This window comes from Anoplophora glabripennis, unplaced genomic scaffold (assembly GCF_000390285.2).
Source record: "Anoplophora glabripennis isolate ALB-LARVAE unplaced genomic scaffold, Agla_2.0 scaffold266, whole genome shotgun sequence".
Taxonomy (NCBI): domain Eukaryota; kingdom Metazoa; phylum Arthropoda; class Insecta; order Coleoptera; family Cerambycidae; genus Anoplophora; species Anoplophora glabripennis.
Genome location: NW_019416461.1, coordinates 584,434 through 604,829, shown reverse-complemented (window position 1 = coordinate 604,829; position 20,396 = coordinate 584,434). Strand labels below are relative to the sequence as shown.

Genomic DNA, 20,396 nt, shown 5'->3' with positions numbered 1-20,396 from the left:
TAAGAATAATACGTTTTTAATAGACTTTTTAGTGATTAAATTATCAGATATTTTCTACGACAAGGAAGTAATAGGAGATAATTGTGCCGTCGTCCTTAACGATCCTATTGACTTGCGACATCAAGTTGGATTCATTACAGAAAACTGACTATTAAAAATCTCTGGGTATAAGCTGCGTTGCCATGGAAACGTTTGTAATAGAGCCAGGGATTCTAAAAGTATCCATAAAATAAATAATTCAGACTGAAATTGTGTTATTGATTTGCTGGAACAGTTTGTTTCTTAATAGTGAACACCCTTAAATGAACGTTCATATTACTAACAGAAGATGCGAAGTAAGTGTATCTTAAGTATACGTACTTAAAACTATAACAACGGATGCACATTTGAAAACGTCATTAAAACTTTTGTAACAATGATACAAAACTTTTAAGACGGATGTTACGTTTAATACAACATTGTACCTACTAACTGTATTTTAGACAACCTTTTACTTCATTTCGTTCTTATTTGCCCTTTATAAGTTTTTTGTTCATTGTAATTACATTTGTTGTTATTATTTGGATTTTGCTGTTGTGTGTTTGAAGGTAAATTAAGAATTCGATTTGTCATTAATGATAATACCTAATAGTTCTGGCGTGGAAAAATTTGGCACACATAACTTACGTCAAAACGATACGTTTTAATTCTTTAAGTTAAGTTAATTCAGGATATAACAGCGATGTTACGAAAAACTTGGGATTTCTCCCATAAAAACAACCAAAAAAACGGACGAACTATTCCTAAGAGCTCTTTGATATTTCGAAGATTGGAAGTGGCATAAAGTATGGCATCTTTGGAATGGTCCTTTATAGTCACTTTCCACATAGAAAATTTTATCAGAAACTAAACTTCGAAATTAGAAAAGACCTGCCAAAAAAATTGAAAGTTACAGAGAACCTTCTTTCAAATATTTGAATAGATTGTTACCAAATAAAACTTGTTACTTTAATGAGACATGGGCAGGCTAATAGAGTCAGCTTTTTCATAATTATGTGCTCCTAACTTTAGAGAAGTTGGAGCAAAATAATTGATTTTTATCTGTGATCCTCTGCTCACAAGCATCTGTTTTTTCTTACTTTTATTCGTACATTGGTCATTCTATGGAAAAAACTCAAGAGACCAAAATGATTTAATTGGAAAAGAGGTCTCCAAATATATAATGGATAATTCTCTTTAATGTCACATAACTTTATTTTTGATAGTTCACCACATTTTTGATAGTTAATTTGACAGAATTTCTCAGAAAATGTTTTACACAATTTTTTTTTTCTTTCTTTTAATGAAAGACCTGAGTATTGTTGCTGGTACGCCTATTCATTATGCGCCAAAGCTTTAGGAATATTTTAATTGAAGTAAATACACTGTCAAATTTCATTTAAAAATATTTATAAAAATTTTTAGTTAGTAATAATAATAATAATAATAATAATTTATTGATGTCAGAACATAAGACAAATGTTTACACAAGTCACAAAAGAAATATGACACCAAAAGTATCAGTAATTAAAATAAGTCAAAGCTAACGCACAGATATGTGAATAAATCATTTAAAAAGATATACTAAAAATAAATACTATTAATACAAAAAGAGGCATTATTACAAAATACATAATGAAATATATCACACATCACACACATTACATGGTATTCCTAGGGAACTAACAAGAGCAACAAAATCATCATTAAAATAATCTTCAAATGAGTAAAAAGCTTTCATTTTAAGAAAGTTCCTTATTCTCATTTTATAGTGAGTATTACACAAGGACCTAATTGCTTCAGGTAGCATATTAGAAAAGCGCATGTAATAGTAGGTAATTACAACCGACTCTAGTTCTACTTAGTCTAAGAGGAAAGTTTTTTATTATATCTGTTTCTAGTAGGATAATCATGGTTCACACAATGTTGACAAAACATATGGATATTTTCCTTAATGTACAAGAGACACCAATATGTAGACACTTGGTAGTGTAAATATGCCATATTTTTTAAATTGTTGCTTACAGTCCGCTCTATAGGGTAATCTGCAATAATGCGAATACATTTGCGTTGTAATTTAAAAATTTCATCACCATGGCAAGAATGACCCCAGTTCAAAATAGCATAGCACAGATGTGAGTGAAAAAAAAACATAATAGGCTGACAGCAATGTTTTTATCAAAACAGAATTAACAAGGCTTCTGATTAGGAACATCTTTTTGGATAGTTTTTTTAGATATCTCATCAATATGCTGCTTCCAAGACATTTGACAATCAATGTTCACTCCGAGAAACACTTTCGAGGCGCAATTGGTGAACTCATGCACATAACGCAAAGAAACAAAATAGACTGAGTTTTGTCTTGATTGAGAGACATCTTATTAGCAAAAAACCACTGCTTAACGTTATCCTGTGTTGTTTGAATATTCTTACGAAGGACACTGGCCTGACCTGCACTGTTTAGGATCGTAGTATCATCCGCAGAGAATAAATGCTATCACTATTTGGTAGATCGTTTATATAAATGAGAAACAGCACAGGCCCAAGGACAGATCCTTGTGGGACACCGTGATTCATGATCAAGCATGAAGATTTACTTCCATTGAAAGAGACAAATTGAGATCTGTCACTCAAGAATGATTTAATAAGCGAGGTACTATAGCGCGTATTTTTTAGTAGTAATTTGTTGTGGCCCACACAGTCAAAAGCCTTAATAAGGTCATATAAAGTACCATTAGTAATGTCGTCTCTAGCAGTAGTAGGTTTAGGTGCAAATAATAATTGGAAAGAAATAATCGGTTAGGATTGAGGTATGATTATATGTAAATAGTAATCTCTAATACTATGACAGGCGCTTGAAAAATTAAACATTCTAATGAAGTACAAAATCCACAGAATTCAAGTAAAGATTGAGACCCTGTGGCTACAGTGTGATGTAATGGATATGAATAATAAAGTAATTGTAAAATTAAATTCTAATTCGATATACTGAAACGCGAGTGGGTATTTAGCAAAATATAATATACAAATACTGATGTTGATTAAATTATTTCTACTTCGTAGAGTGAAAATCCAGGTATTACATATACCTACATTCAATTAAGCAAATGGTAGAATAAACTTTTAAATTAATGAATAAATTACCAAACAGGTAGGGACGAGGTTCGTAAAGTGATATCTGTAAATTAGACAACTTAATAAAATATTTTTCTGGTTCTAGAAATTACCCAAGAAAATATATTTTTTCTCTTCAGAAAAAAAGCACGTAATATTTCATTTTATAGAAGTCAAAATTCTAGGCTATATTTTCCAATTTCTGCTCTTGGAAAATTAAATTTTCATACCCACTGAGCTTAGTTCTGCCTTAATATTTAACATATAAAAGAAGATATATTAAAATTGTTAATAGACAGTTTCATAATTGATAATTCTTGGAACACATTTTATTATCTTCCACGTCGTAATGCTTTCAAAAATTTTAAATTGTGCTGAATGAATTAATATTCAATTCTGCATTTATTTTTCTAACTTTAACTGCCGCAAAGTATCAAAGCGATACCACACTACTAAATATTTGGCTTACGCAGAATATAGAGGACAATCAAGCGTTGTAATAAAAAAATATGGTTGCTGCTAAAAAATATGATGACGGCACTGTGAGAGGAGTGGGTGGTAAAAAAGTTTAGCTTACTGGAAATGATGAGCTTTAAAAAAACACAATCAACCTACCCGAGCGTTTTGAGCTTAGGTAAATAGGAGATTTTATATTTAAAACGTTTCGCAGCCAGCTTTTATTTTATTTTATTTTATTTTATTTTATAAGAAAGAAACAAACAGGTTATAGAAACCTAATTACATGTTTCTAATTATTATAAACTAACTGTACAATAACAAAGATATTAGGGAGTACTTAGTCAGAACCAAACGGGGAATATCTCTCAAGAAAAATCCGTATTAGAAATGGCTTTCCGAAACTTGACCAATAAAGTATCAAAAATGCCTATTGATATTCTATCATGATATTTATTAACGATTTCACATATACTGTTAATCAGTGTTTTAGTATTTGTATTAAATATTATTTTCGTGGGGCGTATCCTGTGATCAAGTATATTTATGTTTATTTGTGAGAGCAGATAAGGAGTGTCGAGGCTTCCATTTAAGATTTTATGTAAAAACACTAAATTTCGCCTAATTCTCCTATGTTCTAATTTACTGATTTTAAATTGTATACGATAAGGCTCATAAGATGTAAATCCAGGAGTAGTAAAAAATTTTTTGTAATATAAGTACTTTATGAATTTATTTTGTACTGTTTCAATTGTATGGCTGAGACATTGTTTTGAAGGTGTCCAAATTATCGACCCATATTCCAGGCGGCTGCGAATAAGTGTATTAAATAAATATATAATAGAGTTAATGTTTTTAAATTCACCAGTTACCCTTTTAATGAGGCCCAATAACCTATATGAGGCATTAGTAATTTCATTTATATGTTTTCTAAAATTTAAATTAGATTCAAAGTATATTCCTAAATCTTTGGTTGAATATATTCTGCTAAGAGTATTACGGTTCATTGAATAAGTATGGTGCTTTACAATTTTATTTCTATTGAAAGTCATTACTTTGCATTTATCTAAATTAAAATGTAGTTTATTCTTTATAGACCAGTCATGTATCCTATCTATATCATGTTGTAATACTGAAAAATCGTTCTCATTTTCAATTTGTTTATATATCTTTAGATCATCAGCATACATAAGACATTCTGAGGAAATGATCTTTGGTAAGTCATTTATGAATATTAAGAAAAGTAATGGACCCAAATTGGAACCTTGAGGTACACCAGACCGAACCGAGAATATCTGTGAATCAGTACCTTTATAACAAACGAATTGTTTCCTATCCTGTAAATATGATGAGAATAATTTTATCATATGTTCACTTAAACCGACTGAGTATAATTTAGACAATAATATATCATGATTTACACGATCAAAGGCTTTGGCAAAGTCTGTGTATATGGTGTCAACTTGTTGTCCTTCCTCAAAAGCCAGATTAATTCTATTAACAAAAGAAGCCAAGTTTGTCTCTATTGATCTGCATCGAAAAAAGCCATGCTGTTCTGGAGAAATAATATTTTTAACGAAGCCATATATTTTTTCATAAAGTATAAATTCAAAAATTTTCGCAGTACAATTTAAAATCGTTATAGGCCTATAATTAGTGACCAAATGCTTATCATCTTTTTTATGTATTGGAGTTACTCTAGCTATTTTAAAAACCCTTGGAAATGTACCATAATGTAAGACCTTTTGATAGATTATTAATAATGGATATAATAGGAGCTCTCTACAAGCCTTAAATATATAGCAGGGTATACCATCTGGTCCAGATGATTTTTTGGGTTTTAGTTTTTTAAAGGCATCTTCTAGATCCTTCACACCAACATGAACATCGTTCATGTGACTTAAATTAATAGTTGAATTATCTAAATTATTCTTTGCTAACGTGATGTCATACGATGCATCATTAAGATCATAAACTGAATAGAAATAATTAGCGAAAGCATCAGAAATACTTTTTTTATCAGATGTGTATTCATCTTCAATGAGAAATTGACTCGAGCTATTTCTATTTTTCTTTTTTCCATTTATAAAATTCCAGAAGATGTTGGAATCCTTTGTTAAATTATCTTCTACACCTTTAATATATTGAGCATAAGCCTGTTTGACTAGCGACTTAACTCTTTTTCTTAAATCTTTATAGGATTTCTTCTGTGAACCAGGATGGGTAGTTTTTTTTTATTTATTAGTACAAATTTTATATTTAGGAACACATATCTAGAATCTCATACAACTTCAAATAGAAATAATTTACAGTATCATTTACGTCGTTCATAGTATTTAATATGTTCCAATTACAATTGTTAAGTAACTCATACAGTTGTGCAAAATTAGCATGTTTAAAGTTATATTTATTTTCCAAACCTTTAAAATCGTTTACGAAATGCTTAAACTTGTCTATATTAATTTCAATTAAGAGGGCAGGATGTTTACGATCTATATCCACAAGAGGTAAAGATTCTTCAGTAACAACGCATGGCAATGAAGCCAATACTAAATCTAGTGTTCTTAAATTTTCATTAAGGCAGTTATTATAAGATTTTAAGTTATACAAATTCAATAACTCAGCCATACAACTTACAGATTTGCCATTATTGCGAAATATAAATTGTGTGCCATTGATACAGGGTAAATTAAAATTTCCAAATATAAATAAATTAGTACTTAGATTTACTTCTTTATCAATATTGTCGAAAATGTCTATATAATTTCTAAAATACTGAGAATTAGACTGAGGTGGAATATATGTACAATTAAAAATGAATGATCTGCCAGAAAAATTAATCTTTGTGAAAATAGTTTCCAAATGCGTATCCATTTTCACTAATGACGAGTTATATTTTTTAAGTATAGCTATAAGAACACCTCCACCTCGCCCCTTACCCGTCTCCTCCAAAATCCTATCTCTCCTATAAACCACATACCTATCATCAAACAGCTCCGAGTCCATAATATCACAGGTAAGCCAAGTTTCAGTTAGAAGTAGTATATCATAATTCTCTGACAATAAGTTTCGATAGAAATTCTCCGTTTTAGTTCTAAGTCCCCTACAATTTTGGTAATAGATCCTAATCGACATATTAAAAAAAAAATTAATATATAAATGTATAATATAATTAAATTAAAAATAAAGAATATATATTTAAAATATAACCAAAAATACATATAGTTAAAAAAAAAGAATACAAATGTATACTCTTGACAGATCCTTCACCAGTTTTCCCCCAAATATCCCTTGAACGTGTTGGGTAGTGAATGCATTTCCCATCTCAATTATTGGGATAACTTTTCCAAGTTATCATAGTCATCTATTTTTGCTTTATTTCCATTTGGTCCCCTTACCAATAAGTTTCCATCTTGAGTCCATACAGATTTATAGTTGAATTTTTTAAGAGCTGCTTTATATAAGCCCAACGTAAATTCGGTTAAATCTTCTCTAATTATCATCATACCAGTTGATAAAAGACTTCTATTTGCCATAACTTTTTGCCGATCCTTATAAGTACTAAACTCAACAAAAATAGTTCGAGGTTTATGTATAGTTTTTGTTCCCTGGAACTGATATTGATTTATTCTAAATACTTTTTGTATCCCGCTGCCTTGGAATTGTAGTTTTAAATTTTGTTTACACTGAATATGTGAATTTGGAATTGTATCACTTACTTCTATTCAGCGAATGAAGAAGAAAAAGTTTAATTGAAAAACCGGCCTCGAAAATAAGACATATACAGGTGAAGTCTTTCGATATTACTACAAGTATCATTAAATAGTATTGTTTAATCATCAGTAAGACTTCATAGGAGATGTTGCGGCACAATAACGTCGCTCGGGCAGGGCACAGTGATGTGTAGTGAAACACACTTAGGGCCAGTACTTTAGGTGTAGGTTAAGTAATCGGGCGATTAGGTTTGTGAGTAAATTGTATGAAACGTATGAGTACAATCATGATCTAATGTCCCATTAGTGATGTAAGCCTTAAGTAGTGTCAAAATTACCGCCCCTAAATTTCACCGTGTGACGGCCGTCACGCAACCGACATTTGCCTGGTGTACACTACGGTGAAGTGTCCCGACCTTTTATCTAACGATTAGATTATGACTGTTTCGTAGGTTTTAATTTGCTTCGTATGAAATTGAATTGNTTTTAAAACGAAAATATTCAAATTGATAGCGGCGATATAGCGCTTTGACAGATGACGTTTAAGTTCATTTGCTATACGCTACGCCCTACGTCCAAATTTTCGGAACCAACTTGATCACGTTTTTATTTGAACGCTCGTTATATATATATAGGTTGAAATAACATTGCTACAAACTTGCGAGTAACTATTTCTCCTAATGCGATCGCGAACTACGATTCCTCAATGATAGGACGAGAAATAAAGCTTCTTTGACATAGTCCGCTTCTCCCATGTAGCTAAATTGCAAAAAAATAGCAAAATTTGATTGGACCCTAAACAAGTTATTGTACATAAAATACAATTTTTCTTTTACATATTAGGATAGATCATTTCTAAATAAAACTGTTATAACCCTCGATTCTTATCCATTTAAATAATTTTTTTCTTGACTTGAAACTCTTCAGATCCCGTCTAATTCTGACACCACGGATTAATTTTTGTTCAACTTTTACATGGAGATAATTAGAAGAGCTGTTCTATACCAAATTTGAAGCATATATCTTCAATGATTTTTGAGCAATTGAGTAAAAACTGTATTTCATGTCAAGTCTTTAGGGGTTTGTAGAACCTTTACGAATCGCTTTAGGAAAAATTGTTATTTTCGTTTTTTTTCTTCAGTTTGACAAAAGTTCTGTTGAAAATTTCTTGTGACGTCTTTCTTACACGTAACAGATAAATCTATTGCCTCCATTTGTACAAAAAATATTTATTTACGAGACATTAAGCTAAATCAATACATCGTAAAAAAACTGAGTAAATTATAATTCAAAATAAACAGAATTTTTTGTTAATACGAGTTCACATTCAAATGTGTTGAAATAATAACATTGTCCGTTGAGTAAATGTTCACTGAGCTATTTGTAAGCTAAATAAATCTCATATGGGTAATATTGAGTTACTTATGAATTATAAACATGGTGAACTATGTTACAACTTATTACAAAACAAACACAAGATTGAGTTATATCATCAATACATTTAGTTGGGGTTGCCATTATACAGGGTGTCCGCAAATTTCACCGTCAACGTTTGACTGCATATTCAAGACGATAAATAAATACAATCTACGAAGAAAAGTTAAACAAAAACTTTTTGGTTTTTCGGGTACTTCATAACCCTTTTACCGATCGCTTTAAAATTTGGCACATTTGTTTGGACTACTATGACGCCATTTTTCTCAAGAATGGCTTTCTCTAGGCGATTTTCACAACTGACAGTTCTCTTCTTAAATACGACAACTGTAAAAGTTTTGACCGCTAAAAGGGGTCCGGAGAAAACTATCACCCAGTATATTGATTTGACTAAAGCTTTAAGAAGTAATACGCCATAATAGTCCAAATAAATATGCCAAATTTTAACGCGATTGATAAAAAGGTTATGAAGTTATTAATTAAATTAGTTTTATTTTTTACGACTTTGAAGGCTTGTAACTCAAAAACCAAACATTTTTTATTTAACTTTTTTTCGAAGATCGTATTTATATATCGTCGTAAATATGCAGTCAAATGTTGTCGGTGAAATTTGCGGACACCCTGTATATAAAATTTAAATTTATAATCGGCAAATAATAATTGAAATGAATAAAATTTTGTAAATTTTGAGTTAACTGGGTATTTTTGTGTTATAATTAACTTAAAATAATGATATATTTAACGGTTCACACACAATTTTACAATTAATAAGTTAATAAACAAATTATAGTTTCTAGAACTTTTTGGAAAATGAAATCTCTATATTATCAATAGAATTCGCTCGTTTAAGAGCATCTATTACGTTTGGTATACGCTTTGTTAAAATCTTCTACGTTTAGTCGCTTCTACTACCTTTTCCTGTTTTTTTTTTTGTTTTATTTTTAAAAGTATTTATTGATTATTGATAATGTTTTTAGATATCCATCATGTTTTTATAAATTAAAAGAAAATCATCTACAAAATAAATACGCATCATAGTTTCCTAATTATACATATACTACGTAAAAATACAATTTTATATTTGTTTTGTTAAATATTGGACCATTCATTTTATTTAATATCTCTCAATAAGTAATAGTAAAATTACCTAAAAACATACCTGGTCGGCATACTTAAAATTAGCAATAACCGAAAAAAGGGCGTCCCTAAAAAGTCTTTACAACGCTCCATCAGATACACTGCAGCTCAAGTCGATTTAGCTACCCAAACAAATGGATGAGTATAGGTAATGGTGCTGCTGTAAATTGGTCACCACGTTCGCCCGACTTAAATTCATTGGATTATTTTTTATGGGGTCATTTTAAGTCCGTGGTTTACATCGCTAGAAAATGAAGAGTAACTATAGCAACGTCATCAAGATGCAACAAATACTCGACGAAAAAATTATGAAAAGAGTTATGTATTTCAATTTTCTTCGTCATTTAAATCTTTGTATGCGTGTAAGTGGTGGCCATTTTGAACAACTACTATGACATTTTTATTTATTTGCATGCATGTTTTCCTAATTTAATTTTTGTGTCAAAATTACTGCCAATGATTTAAATTACAAATTTCGAATAAATCATGAGAGTAATTGAGTCTTATCAAGGGTACCGTTTTTGTAGTAACTTTGTACTTAATCTAAATTTTATACTTAAAATTATTTTCTTCCATTGGCGTAAAATTATGGAAGGCGTAACTACTAAAAAAACTCAAGTTCTACGCCAACGGATTGATATTACTCATAATTTTGGTATAGGGTTTGTCCTATAGAGCGGTGTCAACGCACCAAATTTTAGCAAATTTATATATATAAAAAAACGATTTTGAAATTGCAACTTCAGGGCCGTATACCTCCCAAACGGAGCAACAGTGAACTAAGGTAAGTTTAGCTAAATCGACTTATTTTGAGCCACCGCTTTGTGTTTTTTCTGCTTAGAAATGCGCAATATCTACAACAAACGGAAAGATTTTCACACAGTATGTTCTCATTCTCACATATCTTCGTTTTTATAACAAAAATTGTGTTTTTAAGCTCACTTCTTTGTTAAAATCTTTAGTTCGCTCAAAATTCAATACCAATTAATTTCACTCATAAATATGAATATATACTATATTATTTTCTGCTGTGTACCTTTTGCAATAAGTAAAAATACAAATATTAAAAACATATAATTAAAAATAACATTAACAAAATGTTAATTGAAAATCAACAATTTGGAGCAGTACTTATACTAAATTTAGCCATGTCTAAATTAAATAGGAAGAAAAATCCTGTGTAGGGAGTAAGAATTATAATTTCTACACTCTGTATAATAATTATTAAAGAAAAATCTGATCCAAGAACTGTTCACTAATAAAAAAACGGACCTATCTTATGATAGTGTTTCTATCTTTTTTTATCTTAATCATTAAATACACTTTAGTTAATTTGCTTCCACAGTGCACTCATTCTTACAGTAATTAAACCAAATGATTGTAAAGCCATTATTTCCAAGTAACAAATCAAAGTTTTAAAAAGGTTTCCAGGAAACACCTCCAATGTACAATTCATTGTTGGTGGGAAAGATGTCCTTCCGTAGAAACAAGTAGTATAATGTATCAATTATTGCAATTACCAATTCGGAACTGTTTCCCGTAGAAAATATTTATTACCACCTGACCTCATCACATCACTGACAATCGCGAAGCGTCCCTACCGCGTTTGCGTCATGGCACCCGCGGTCCTGGCGCGGATTTACGAACCTCGCGAAGAGGGTGGGGGTAGCAACCGTCGCGCGTTCAGTCAAACATTGTTCTTCGTCGTGTATGTGCGAAGACCGCTCACAGAGTTGTGTCAACGAACTTTACGAAGCCCCCAGTGAAGTGAATGATACTGTGTAAAACGATGGGCGACCGACCGAAATGGTGTGTACCTGTAGGGCTGTTGTTCCTTGCTTGCGTCCTGGGTTCCATGGCGGCTGAGACCCTCGAAGAAAAAATGAAAAACGATCCGGACCTGTCAGAGGTAAAACTTTGTTTATATCGATATATATAGTCAAGGTTGTCGCGTTTGGAGATTTGTATAAGACGCTCTATATACTAGACGTAAACAGCTAAATCAAAATTAGGAAATAGGTATTAATTTGAATTGGCTCGAACATAATTTTTTAGTTTGCTATAAATCTAAAGTATTTTTATTACATTTTTCAAAAAACCGTTTTGGTTCCTTGGTCCAGTGGCGTAAACATCGTAATTAGCAGTATATGATCTAAAACGGGACATAATGTACATAATAATTAATGCCCTAGATCAAAATTTTGTATTCTTCAGAGGGAAATTTGGAAACTACGACTCTAAGGATTAAGGAACTACGCCATTTATAGAATTTTTACTTATAGGAATTGGATATCGATTTTTTTTATATGATCGTTCTAGAGTAAAGAATGTTGTAAAATGTTTGAACAAACAGATAATTCGACAATCAAATTTAAATTTTAAGTTCACGGAGTCATCAAGAATTAATTATGGCGCATGCGCCAGGGTTAGTTGCTTCAATTTTTAATTAGGGTGTGGTATTCCAAAGCATTTCTATAAATAAATATGTCCAGGGTATAAATTAATAATATGAACATTTAAACACACAACTTCATAAAATATCTTGGTATGCTCTAAATTTTGAATTTTAGATTCACTTTGAATCTTAATACTTAATGATTAGTCGGAATTCCATTGTGGCCTATAGTTTCTCCTGATAATAAGTCATACACTATCTGTTCTGTAGAAATATAGCGAGTACAATGTTCGATTTAGTTTGTTTTTGTTCCAAAAAAGTATATACTTAGATGTATAAATAAAAAAACAAAATTAAAATTTGTAATTTAAATGTTTTTTATTTCTCAGATGGATTTTCTATTTGATTCATTTCTGTAATTGTAATATAATCGCATCTTAACTAAATTATTTAGATTCTTTAGTTATAGTATATATTTATAGGACCACTGCACTGGAAAAACTTTATACAATCAATAGAAATTGTAACCATTATTTAAGAATTTTGTTTGAAATGTGTTTTCAAGCAATGTTTTTGTTTTTTTATTCTTAAAATCCTTGCTTTTGAGACACAGTATGTTCAAATTAAAAAAAATATATCTAATTATCATCTAAACAAAGGAAGATACTGGAACAATATTTTCCATAGGTACATGAATCAAACAGTATTAAACGTGGGAAAATTATGTCTCAATTTAAACTTGCCTTCAAGTTATGGGGTGTTTCCTCAAAAATTATGTTTCCGAAAAAAAATATTATTTTTGCATTACTTTTATTGTTGGGGTATAAACTGGTAGCCTTAGAAACTTAGAAGAAAAGTTAATCAAAATGGCGTCCATATACTTTTGTTCACTTTTCACGTATACGAAGCATTATTTATAATAAAGGAACAGACGTAAGCAATTACTAATTGATCTAAAGGAAATCAATAATTTTTCAAAGTTCCACAATCTTTATAAAACTTTTACATTATTTAAAGTAACCTGCAGTCCAGACTATCGAAAGTTGAATTAATTCAACCTATCAGCTTCAATTCAGAGAAGGACTTTTTCCAATATTAACTTGTCTAGAAGAAACACAAAACTTCTCTAAAAAGACCAGTGCAACTGTGCATTAAAGACAGCTAGATGTCACTTTGTAAATACTTAAATCGAAGTCTCCGAAAGTTTTTACCCCGTAAGTGGACTGGAAATTAGTCTGTTTCAGTTACGTAAGTGGCTGGAAATGTGGCCTTATTCTGGAATACGAAATCTTTTCCAACTTTCAGTACATCCAATTAGTTTCAATTTGTCGTTAGCGCTTTTCAAGGAAAATGTTATAAGACTTTCTTAATGTTTAAATGCCATTCGAGAAATTACCAGCGAAGTGAAGTTGTCACTGGCAATAGAATTTACGATAATGCTACGAATTTTTGCACATGTTCCCTAGAGTTATTCTAAAATTGCGTAGTGACAATTGTTTTAATCCCATAAGAATTAAATTGTCGGTAGGCGCTAAATCCCAAAAATGTGTTATAATTGTTTTGGTACACAATTCAATTAAAATCCTTTGTTTTATGAATGGAAATAATAATTCCATGTATAAAATATTGTTTGATCTCAGTGCATATTAAAATAATTTCGTCGTTTTAAATATCAGCTTTTTAACTTTTAAAGCAGAATATACAATTGCAACATATACAATTTTTCATGGATGGAGTTAAATTCACGGGAAACATTTTGTTCCTCCTATTAAAAAATTATTAGAAATAATATTACAGTTGATTTTATCTTGATAATTCACTAATACTAATACCGAAATTTAATATGTACAGGCTGTCCGTATATTTTAAACATTAGTGTCAATGACAAAAAAAAATCTTGAACGGAATCCTGACGTTTTGGAACAATTATGCTTGGTTAAAAAATAATTCTTAAAAGCTGTTTTACATTGACAATTTATTGATCAATTAATTGATGAAGTCGCTTCATCAAGAAATTGGACAAGTGTAATGCACCAAATCAGCTGTCAAATAACTTCATCAATTTATTCATCAAGTTCTTGACGAATTAGAGCATGTTCTAAATTTCGTCAATTTCGGAAGTACCAACCCAACAGATTTCCAGCCTCAGATCAGTAATGAGGTTATGTGGAATATGTAAATAATTGTGTGGCGTCGTGCTAGTTTCGCATTGTTTTTACTGATTTGTTATTTACAAAAAACTAATATTTACATAATATGTGTCATAACGGTACCGCTGTTGTATCACTACAATTATGAAAGGTGACATTTTTGAAATTTAATTGCTTCTTTGATTCATTGGTAGAACTGATTCATACGTCAAAAAACTTGACAAAGTCTGTAGCAGTGTAAAACCACACTGTTTACCAATAAATTCGTGAATTAATTCATGAAGAACTTCGTCAATTTATTGATGAATAAATTGTCAATGTAAAACAGCTATAATATATTTTTGTCAGGAACAAAAAAAATATGTAGGTAAAGTGGCCTTCCTTTGCAAAAAATCTGAAAAAAATGTGTTTAGAAGTTCTTTAGAATTAAAATTGACATTAATATCTCAATCCGGTGGAAATTGATTTTTAATTTACAAATCACTGATTTATCAAATCAATAAATACCAAAGAAGATAGATTATCTTCAAACTAGGTATGTGGACACAAGCTTTAATTGTGAATAACATTTTTCAATAAAATTTTTTGACGTCTTATATGAAAAAGGGACTTTACCTATAATATTTTTCTTTCTCTTGGCAAGGCTTACTTAATTTTTGAGAAACGAAAATATGCCACACATTACTTTTTAGTTATGTAAGATTGTTTCTCTACAAATCTGTAACGTTAAATCTCCAGCTTAAAAACTTTTGTTACTACACCTACAGTTAAGGATATGTGGACAACCTGTATACACCAGATGTTGAAAATGGTGATTTTTATGTGATTAAAAACCGATATAAAGTATTATTATATTTGTCGGGGAACCCTCACTTAAAATAAAATTANATTTTGGAACAATTCTGCTTGGTTAAAAAATAATTCTTAATATATTTTTGTCAGGAACAAAAAAAAATATGTAGGTAAAATGACCTTCCTTTGCAAAAAATCTGAAAAAATGTTTTTAGAAGTTCTTTAGAATTAAAATTGACATTAATATCTCAATCTGGTGGAAATCGATTTTTAATTTACAAATCACTGATTTATCAAATCAATAAATACCAAAGAAGAGAGATTGTCTTCAAACTAGGTATGTGGACAGAAGCTTTAATTGTGAATAACATTAAAAACTGATATAATGTATTATTATATTTGTCGGGGAACCCTCACTTAAAATAAAATTGTTCTAGATTTAAATAAAAGCAGAATTTTATGGAAATGAACATGTTTTTAATTTGTCTTAAGAGTTTAGTTAGTACTCCAAAAAAATGCATTTATAAAATGTTATATATTCATTTTAAAGAAAATAGAATACGTAATATATGAAATAACTGTCGTTCAGCGAGTAATTTGAAGTTAATAAAAATATTATTACCACGGAATATAGAAGTTTAAATGTTTGCTGATTGAATATTACCAACAATCTGCAATTAAAATTGAGACGCCTTAAATTTTAACACACCGAATAGACAGTGATATTTAATATTTAACGGATCTATTAACGATACAAATTTTGATATAAGTTTAAAATTTAACGGTAGGTAGTACAAAATTGCCCTTATAACGTGCTTAAATTTGATAGCAATTTGATAAGGAAAAAATAAAAAAGATGGAAGGGAAAAGTGAAAAAATGTGTATTAAATAAAATAAGTAATAAATAGATATATTTACATGCCTCCACTCAAATTTTTTTTATGTAAAATTGACCTTTAAAAGCACGATTGTAATAAACATGTAATTTTTTATTTATTTTGCTCTTTACTAAGACATTTAAAATGTAAACTGATGTGAAAATATACCTATATACCTATATATGTAATTTGATTGCAAAAAAAAATATTTTTTATTTACATTTTCTGTTCAAATGCATATTTTTTTTTTAAATAGAATTGTATGTCAATGCGATGATTATCATAGCAAAATGTTGCTTTGACTGTCTTCAGTTTTCGAAAATATTGACACCAAAAGAATTTATACAAATTTTACAAGTTTCATTGCCTTAAGTGACTAACAAGTGACAAGTGACAAGTGATAACTGTAGGAATGATACATATAAAACATCCTGCCACAGTTTAGCAAATTCCACAGTGTCAAAAGTCAAAGGAATACATTAAAAGAAGTTAATAATGAAATTGATTTTAGTAGTATAATTTGAGATTCTTTGTGAGAGATAGCCTTGAAGGTGTTCCATTTTCTCCAACTTTTTATATCATATTCTTCGGTAATAAAGAAAGTTTATTACTTACTATAGTCTGTATTTAATAAACAGCACCTTTTGAAATAATAACTTTAAAGTATTTTTGTTATAATACAGTGATCGTCTTAAGTAAAATTTTTCATAATTATATCAATTCCAAAGTATTTTTGTTATAATACAGTGATCGTCTTAAGTAAAATTTTTCATAACTATATCAATTCCAATTTCATTAAATGAAATATATTAAATTTACATCAATAATTTTTAACTAAAAACAAAATTTTAGGAATATAGTACCTATCCAATTTTAGTTTTAATTACATATACATTATGACTAATTAATTTGTACTGAATTGATCAAATCTGGGATCATGCTACATTACGTATTCGTTTCTGTCATATGTTTAATTCCAATGAAGAAAAATTGCTCTGTTTGGTTATTTATATTTATTACTTTGTGGTATAAATTGGACAAAAATGTTCCATTTATTGCAGAATGAGATTTATAGCCGTTTTATTTACATTTACTCTCTGCATTTGTACAAGTTTCAGATTAATTATATGTATGATAAATAAATATTTATCGTAATTTGAGATACATACTTCATTTTCATTAAATAAAATTTCTTTATAAAACAGTTTTGTGCTATAATCCTTAAAGAATAATAATTAATTATCTTTTGTACTAATAAATTTTTGTCTTAAACGATAATATCTAGCATTTTATGAAATTAATTATTGAAATCAGTTATATGGTGTTTTTTCGTTTTCTGTTTTACTGCAAATTTTATCTACACTTTATTATTAAAATTTTCATTCTTTCTAGAACAAAAGAAAATGGAATCAACAGATTAAGTATATTTTAAGTTTTGTTTACAGCTTCAGTTTTAAACAAAATTTAAAAAACGAATTGTTGAATATATGAACACATATATTTGTTTTTAATTATGGTTTGATTTGACATCCTGTATCTTACAAATGATAGATTTAGTTATACATTCGCAGCTTTATTATATAAACAGTTGCATCCACCTCCAAGTAATTCCCATAATTTCTGTTACGCCGTATAGGTAACTAAAACGCTTGGTGAATTTTACGTCAGAAATTAATGAAAAAAAATTCTTAGAAATATGTATTCGAAAGAAACGATCTGGACTGTCTGTGATTCGAATCCAGATCTTCTATTTTTAGTACACATTCAAAATCTCTTTTGTTTTTCTCGGAACCAATTGACGAACTCAAAAATATATATTGCTGAATAAATAATAATCAGTGACTACTTTTCTGATTAAAAAAATTTGGGAGGGTGGGCACCAGTGTTAGAAGGATAAAGTGGTCCAAAGAAACGAAAGTTGATATGTTTCAGGATTTTTCTTAAAAGATTATAATTAGGTATAGAACGATACTGTCTTTTGTATCATATTTTATGATTCGGACATTGGACAATGGACATTCATCTAATCTAACAGGCATCTACAAATTTGCATCATCACTTTTTTTACGTAATTCCTTGTTAAGTGTTAAAAAATGTGAATTTTTGCTTGTTTCACTATTGATTAAATTATAAAGAGACAAAAATATCGACTTACTTCATTAACTGGAATATGGTATCAAAAACATTTTTTTATAAAGATGTAAAATTTTTCACTATTTTTAAATATTGGAAATAACATTATTGTACACAAATATAATGAGTAGAATTTTGCATTCAATTACGTTATTCAAGTTTGCACTGACTTACCTGAGATTTTATGTATATTTTTACTCCGTTATACGCAATATGACATGTAGGTATATGTAATTTTTATAATTATGCAAAGGACTCTAGAATTACACCTCTATGTTCGCATTAAACCACATACCGGAAGCTACTACATTAGTTACATCAAAATCCCCGAAGCGCAGAACCGCTTTTAGTCATGACCCATATGGACCTACGAATTTCTACAGTAAGTTGTAACAAAATATCACTGACAGTGACATTTTTTTATTACACATTAAGTATATTCATTATTGATAATCTAATCGTTAACTAGTATTTACATAGCAACTATATGTTTATACAGTTTTAAAAGCATGTGCATTTCAGTTCCACTTAGATATCGACAATAAAATATATGTTCACTAACGTAACAACAAACCTTAATGTTTATTTACCACATTACGGACATTTACTGTATTAAAATTTGAAGAGGAGTTTTCAAGAGAATCTATAATTAAAGTGTGGAGTTATTTTTGAGGTTAATCTGCAGAGTGTGTTTTTAGAAGGTATTTTTTTTATGTAGTGCAGCTGTATCTCAATAATGAAAAACAATTATTATTCTTTTATTCTCTAATACTGACAAGCATAACGAGTATTTAGAAAACTCTATAGAGAAGCAGAATTCCTTATCTTAGGAAAAACATATTTTCGTAAAATTAAAAAGAAACTAAAATTTTTGGTTGAACATAGTATACTCTTATCTAAATTTTATATTTTATAAAAAAAATAATAAATAGTTCAAAGTGTCTCATTTCATTGTTTATATTTACTCGATTTCATACAACAGTAGTTTCCTTTTTGCCCTTATCCTCAAAAACATCGCATTCAACCCAAGAATTTTCTGAGGATGAAGACAAAACTGTTGTATAAAACTGAGTTAGTAGAAGCACTGCAATGATACATAAAAAGCTTGTTTCCACCTCCAGGAACAACCTTAACCCTTGGAGGTACGATGTTTCTGAGAATAAAGACAAAAAAAAAACAAATTAAATTGTTAATAAAATTTTGTAAGATATAATGGGAAATTTATTATTTTTAAATGAATCACCGTGTATATTTTTGCTTATTTGAAATAATTGGTCTAGGTCTAATATTCAGAGAGATTTGAATAAAAGGGTGTAATAAAACATCCATGCATTTTTAACCAATTTACGGGCTTTCTAAAATTTACCTTGGAACTTGGAAAAATAGATATTTATTGCTACTAACAAGATTTGCTATTGCTGGTTTACTTTTAAGAAAAAAATATTCATCATTTTCTTACATAAAATGTTACATAATGATATTGATTATCTGGCCCTTCTGTCTAAAATTCAATTTAATATACCTAGACCACAATGACGCTATAGTTAAACATTTTTTAAACATTCCAAAAACAATGTCTATTTTCATACAATGTGTTGCAATACCTGTTAATAATAAATCATGTCATTTATGTAACCAAATATTGGTTACTGCTTACAATTGCTAGATCAGGATCGCATCTTTGGATAATATGTAATTTTTTAAAATATTTCTGCATAAGTTTTTATATTTAATTTTTTTTTGCATTTAGATTAAGTGTTATTATTTTAGTGATTAATTATAATTGCTCTGTAAATGAGTAAGTGTTGGTAAGGTGAATAACAAAGCTATTATTATCACTATTGTTAGTTAACCATGTCTTTGTCTCACACTTACGGCACACCATTTTGAATATATCTCACATACATATACAGTGCCTTCATCAATTTACACGCCACGAGACCACCGAGCTTAAGCAACCAGCATTGCAGGCTTTGTACTGGTAACGAAGAATCCCTAAACCTTGGCGTCGCCAATATTTATGATTCGTTTGCAATGAACAATGTCAAACCGAGATAAAGCTATCGCTGATTGGTTAAATAGAATCTCGTGAAAAATTACACAAATCACTAGCCGGCAAAGCAGAATGTTGCGTTTTAATGTAATCTTGTTCTTATTGTTTTAATTTTATCGAAAT

General features: G+C 29.5%; 2 protein-coding genes across 5 annotated transcripts in view; one reads left to right on the top strand and one right to left on the bottom strand.

The window, feature by feature from the left end:
• The window catches only part of LOC111691559 (ATP-dependent RNA helicase CshA-like), a gene marked incomplete at its 3' end in the record, with an annotated part of 72,249 nt that extends 65,125 nt beyond the window's left edge, over window positions 1-7,124 (bottom strand). Inside the window, exons 1-2 of the mRNA XM_023454607.1 lie at window positions 6,987-7,124; window positions 5,402-5,795 (exon numbers count right to left, since the gene is read on the bottom strand). Coding sequence (XP_023310375.1) covers window positions 5,402-5,795; window positions 6,987-7,124 — 532 coding nt within the window. The remainder of the gene's footprint in view (window positions 1-5,401; window positions 5,796-6,986) is intronic.
• A 4,453-nt stretch (window positions 7,125-11,577) lies between these two features.
• The window catches only part of LOC108908705 (fasciclin-1), a 566,423-nt gene continuing 557,604 nt past the window's right edge, over window positions 11,578-20,396 (top strand). For all 4 annotated transcript variants that reach the window (XM_018712824.2, XM_018712823.2, XM_018712822.2 and 1 more), the window contains exon 1: window positions 11,578-11,781. In XM_018712824.2, coding sequence (XP_018568340.1) covers window positions 11,644-11,781 — 138 coding nt within the window. In that variant the 5' untranslated portion in view covers window positions 11,578-11,643. The remainder of the gene's footprint in view (window positions 11,782-20,396) is intronic.